Raw genomic sequence first — 4635 nt, forward strand, 5'->3', positions numbered from 1 at the left:
AAATTTGCAAATTATAATAAAATTGGGATGCATACATACTTTTTTTTGGAAATTCTTATTAAAAATCTTGCGATTTGGATAAAACTTGGCAGAATACTTCTAATTTATGTATACAGTGTGAAACTTAGATTTGTATAGTATTTGTTAAAATATGAGCCATCCTTTGAAAAAAAAAACTGAGCAAAAATTTATAGCATAAAAAACATTGCGAATATTAAAAAAAAATGCATATACTCAAGGCACGAACACTTATCACTATAAACAAATTCAGAAAACAAGATTCAACTAAGAACAATTCATTTGAAAAACAAAAAAGTAAAAAGGCACCAACAAATAAGTTAATAATAATCTAGCCTATTATTAATAAAAATATGTATATACATACAGCCCGCGACAAAAGATAGCACATCAAAATTTTTACCAGTTTTGACTACTTTTCTGTGCTTTTTTAAGGTTCATAAATTTTTTGTTAAAGTTAAGCTCCTTAACTAACAAAACCAATATAGGTCCAAATTAGAGACTTTGTACAAAAATTATAGAAATTACATAAACTTTTCGTCCCCTCTTAAGCATTATAATTTTAATTTATAGAATAACTTGCACTTTATTATACTCGATTTTAATAAGCTATAAAATTGCATTATTCTAGAAATCAAAATTAAAATGCTTGGAATTGTGAAGAACAGTTTGTGGAATTTTTGTAATTTTTGTACAAAGTCTCAAATTTGGACTTATATTGGTTTTGTTAGCTAAGGAGCTTAACTTTAACAAAAAATTAATGAACCTTAAAAAAGAAAAAGAAAAGTATATACACAAACAATTTATATCTATTGGGGAGGGCCCAGTGAATTAGTAAACTGGGCGAAAGCATGCGCACAAGCTTTCACCCCCTCCGCCAACACCGTGAAGGCCTCTGCCATTGTTGCAGTTACGGTAGCCATTCGCTCTGTGGCAGCAGCCATTCTGCTTATTGCCTCAGCATTGGAGCGGTTGGCCTCCGCGTTGGTTGCAGCACTTTCAGCAAGCCTCTAAGAAAATAAAAGTTCTATTAATAATTCAATACAAATACAGTATTGAAAAAATTACCTTTTCTGATTCGGCCTGTGCCTCGGCAATTCTTAAAAATTTCGCCTTTGTTGGCGATTCTTCCGCACGTTTCCGCTTAGCGGTTCTGCGCGGTGTTTGCCTCGGCGTTTTCGGAGTTTCGCACCGAATTTCCGACTCGCTATCCGACACCGTTAGTGGAGGAATTACCATGGTGTCTTCCTCCATGACTAAGCGGAAATTTTCATCCGCCGCCCCCAATGTTAATTGCAGTTCCTAAAAATAGCATAATGAATATTGCAATATGATTAACATATTGGCATGGGCTTTTAATACGGTACAATTCAACTTACCTCTTCCATGGGAATATTCTCCTGGACATCCGGTTGCCCCTCCATATAGCTGCTTCCCACTAGAGCTACTACCCGCTTCTCCAATTCGTTCAAGGGAGGCTGTTGAAGCGGTATATTCCCCGTCAATGCTTGCTCCCTCTTACGATCACGAACTCGCGTCGATGTTCGACTTTTTAGGTCGCGCCAGACCTTTTGCAAAATAGAAACACACTTTCATACTTTACTATTCTTTGGTGTAGGCCGTTTTCGGAAATGCCTTACTGCAAAGCACCTCTCCTTATACTTAAGTATATAATGATGTCTGATTTCAGCAAACATATTTTTGGAATAAGAGGTGCGATGTTTTGCAGTAATGCATTTCCGGAAATGCCCGTACTTCATCACTTATACTTACATTTTGCCATTGCTCCACAGATTTGGCAGCCCCCCCAAGAGAATTCAATTTATCTGCCATCTCTGCCCACTTCTTGGTGTTCTCCAACTTGCCATGGAGCTTCTGGAACTTGCCGCTCGCCACATTCGGGTTTTCACCCAGAAAGTCAAGCATCGCGCTCAACTGCTCCCCCGATGCACGGCTCCTTTTCGTCGGCTGGATAGACATCCTGAAATAAAAGAAGTTCTAGTAAATTCCAATTAATAACTAAATACTACCTTTTAAAATTGCAATACGTTGCTGGCGCTAAAAATTCCGTTTCCGCGGGAAGGAAATAAGTTTTTTTTCTTATTCCTCTTTGTACTTTTCGCATATTTGACATTTATCTCGACTGAGATGCCACATTTCTATATTTTAAATAAAAAGGAATAATCAGCTGTTTTTCGCTGTTAAGCAAGAGTTAGAGAATCACACAATTGTTAGTGCAAACGGCAAAAGTTGTTATGTAACCTAACAATTTTTTTATTGCTAAGAGTTACAGAATCGCACTACAGAACCATTTTTTTTTGTTTACACTGGGTGGCAGGCCACGTAATACAAACATTATAGGGAATTTACATGAGGCTATCTTTCATGCGATTTTTAGTTGAAAGCAACAATCGCCTGGTGTAAACGGCCTTTCAACTAATCGCTTTCAACGAATTTAGTCGGCTGCCTACTTTCGTTCAACTTTTGGTTCAACTAATCGCCTGTGAAAATTGAATCATGTAAACTCCCCATGACACAAATTAATAATGACTGCTCACGGATGTAAAACGATGTTTCCAGAGCAAGTGATTCGCTCTCCCATTCGTAATTCGCTCTCTCATTCGTGATTGGCGCCCCAATTACGAACCGAATCACGTTATTCGCCATACAAAAATTTTGAGAGCGAATAACTTCATTCGTAGGTGATTCAGATCCAAGCAACATGCGAATCAAGAACAAATCGTTGTCTTCTCTAATTTTGATCGATAACAGCTGTCAAAACACATAGACCACACACATCCCCACCAGCACAAACATTGAAAAATAGCTAGATTCGTTAAAACGATTGATTTAGCTAATTAACCACTGCAAATTTTTTCTTCACATTAAGAAAAAGCAAAGAACAAGAAGCAGAGATGCAAAGTGAATCACGCATGTGACGTGTAAACAGGTTGATTCGCCGTTCATAATTGAGAGAACGAACCACGTGATTCGGTTGGCGTGGAAACGCCGTTTAAGGTAGGAATGTTCGATATTTAAGAAAGTATCGATATCATGAATCGATTTAATTCATTGCATGTAAAATCGATATGGCGATGTATAGGGCTAAACAATAGCGATATAGGAAAAGTGGAAAATCCTACTCCCAATTGAATAGAATATTAGACTTGCTTATCAACTCACCTAATTGTGTTATTTCCATCTTGTATATATACTGAGAAATAAAACAGCATGCCGGTCGACTAAAGCGGTTTGTCAAACTTAATAGCTAAATAAATCACGCAAGCTGCTGATTAAACCTACTTTAGTATTTTTTAAATACACTTTTTTGAAGATGCAAAACAAAATTAAACTTAAATATCGATATTGCGGGTAAAGTATCGATGTCTTCGATATATCGACCTTGGAATATCGATTCAAAAAATCTATTATCGTGCCATGAAATATCGATATTCAAAAAAATCGATACGATATCGAACATTCCTAATGTAAGGTAAGAATCTTAAGTCGATAACAATGTATCGATACATGAACATGAGGTGCCCCACACACTATACAAGATACTCGTGCAATATTATGCACACTATACAATATCACAAAATAGTGATTTATGAAGCTGAGAGCACCCGTATCATAAAATAATCGAACATATAAATCACAAAATTTATAATAACTACACATAATTAAGTTTCATTTCTACTCGCCACCCAACTATGATATACTTATGTATACGTATATTCATATACCTATCATACTAATGTACACAAAAGGGCCGAAAAATAATGATTGCAGGTATCAACAATGACTCGTTTCACCTCCATGAGGAAAAATGCCGAGAAACAATCGAACGGCTTTGCTCTCGCGTGCCGTTTGTGCCAAGTTACGCAACCGATACGACTCTGTCCAGCGTTCCGTGGGAAAACTCCGTAAGAGAGGCTGAGGGAAGCACTGATTGATCGCTTCTGCGGGAACTGCCTGTCCATGAAACATCGGTCTGACGAGTGCACGAGAGAAAAACACCACACGACGCTGCACATGGATGACGAGTCCGAACCTCCTCAGCCGATCGACACAAGACTATGGAGCGAGCAAGTCGCCAGTGAGGTCGAATCCGAACCTCCTCAGCCGATCGACACGAGACCTTAGAGCCAGTATGCTGCTAGTGAGGACGAGTCCGAACGCGCGTTATCTATAAACGCGTCCGACTACGGAAATGGAGCCAGGCTCCTCCGTTCAGAAGACAAAGCAGCAGAATCCACACCGAAATCTTGAACTCTTCGCCCGACTATAACCAGGGGATCAGAAACTCGGCGTTTCCGACCCATGTTAGCACACGAACGACGCCGGGAGCGTGGATCGGAAACAAGGCCTTTCCCACCGCGGTCAACGGCCCGGCAGCACCGTAGGCCTTTCCGCCTGCGCCAAAGACGAGAGGTATCAAATGGGCACAATCGCGATCAGGGTAGACTGGAGACGAGGCCTCGCCAGTTGCCCACTGCCTTTCGCACGGGCCAGCTTATTCGCGAAATACAGATATTAAGGCCAATAACCTCAGTTTGTCCTACGGCCGTCGTGAAGATAGAGGCTCGCGGACGACATCACTTGGTACGTGCGTTA

General features: G+C 39.6%; 1 protein-coding gene across 1 annotated transcript; it reads right to left on the reverse strand.

The window, feature by feature from the left end:
• Positions 1–649: 649 nt before the first annotated feature.
• LOC118756849 lies at positions 650–2318 on the reverse strand. The gene is made up of 5 exons (XM_036491587.1): positions 2049–2318; positions 1792–1999; positions 1398–1586; positions 1087–1320; positions 650–1028 (listed from the first exon to the last, which is right to left on the reverse strand). Exons 1-5 carry the CDS (start codon positions 2150–2152, stop codon positions 828–830), a joined length of 936 nt encoding a protein of 311 aa, XP_036347480.1. The 5' UTR covers positions 2153–2318; the 3' UTR covers positions 650–827.
• Between the last annotated feature and the right edge of the window lie 2317 nt (positions 2319–4635).

The sequence above is a fragment of the Rhagoletis pomonella genome, unplaced genomic scaffold (genome assembly GCF_013731165.1).
Source record: "Rhagoletis pomonella isolate Grant_MI unplaced genomic scaffold, Rhpom_1.0 Rhpom_scaffold_12528, whole genome shotgun sequence".
NCBI classification, from domain to species: Eukaryota; Metazoa; Arthropoda; class Insecta; order Diptera; family Tephritidae; genus Rhagoletis; species Rhagoletis pomonella.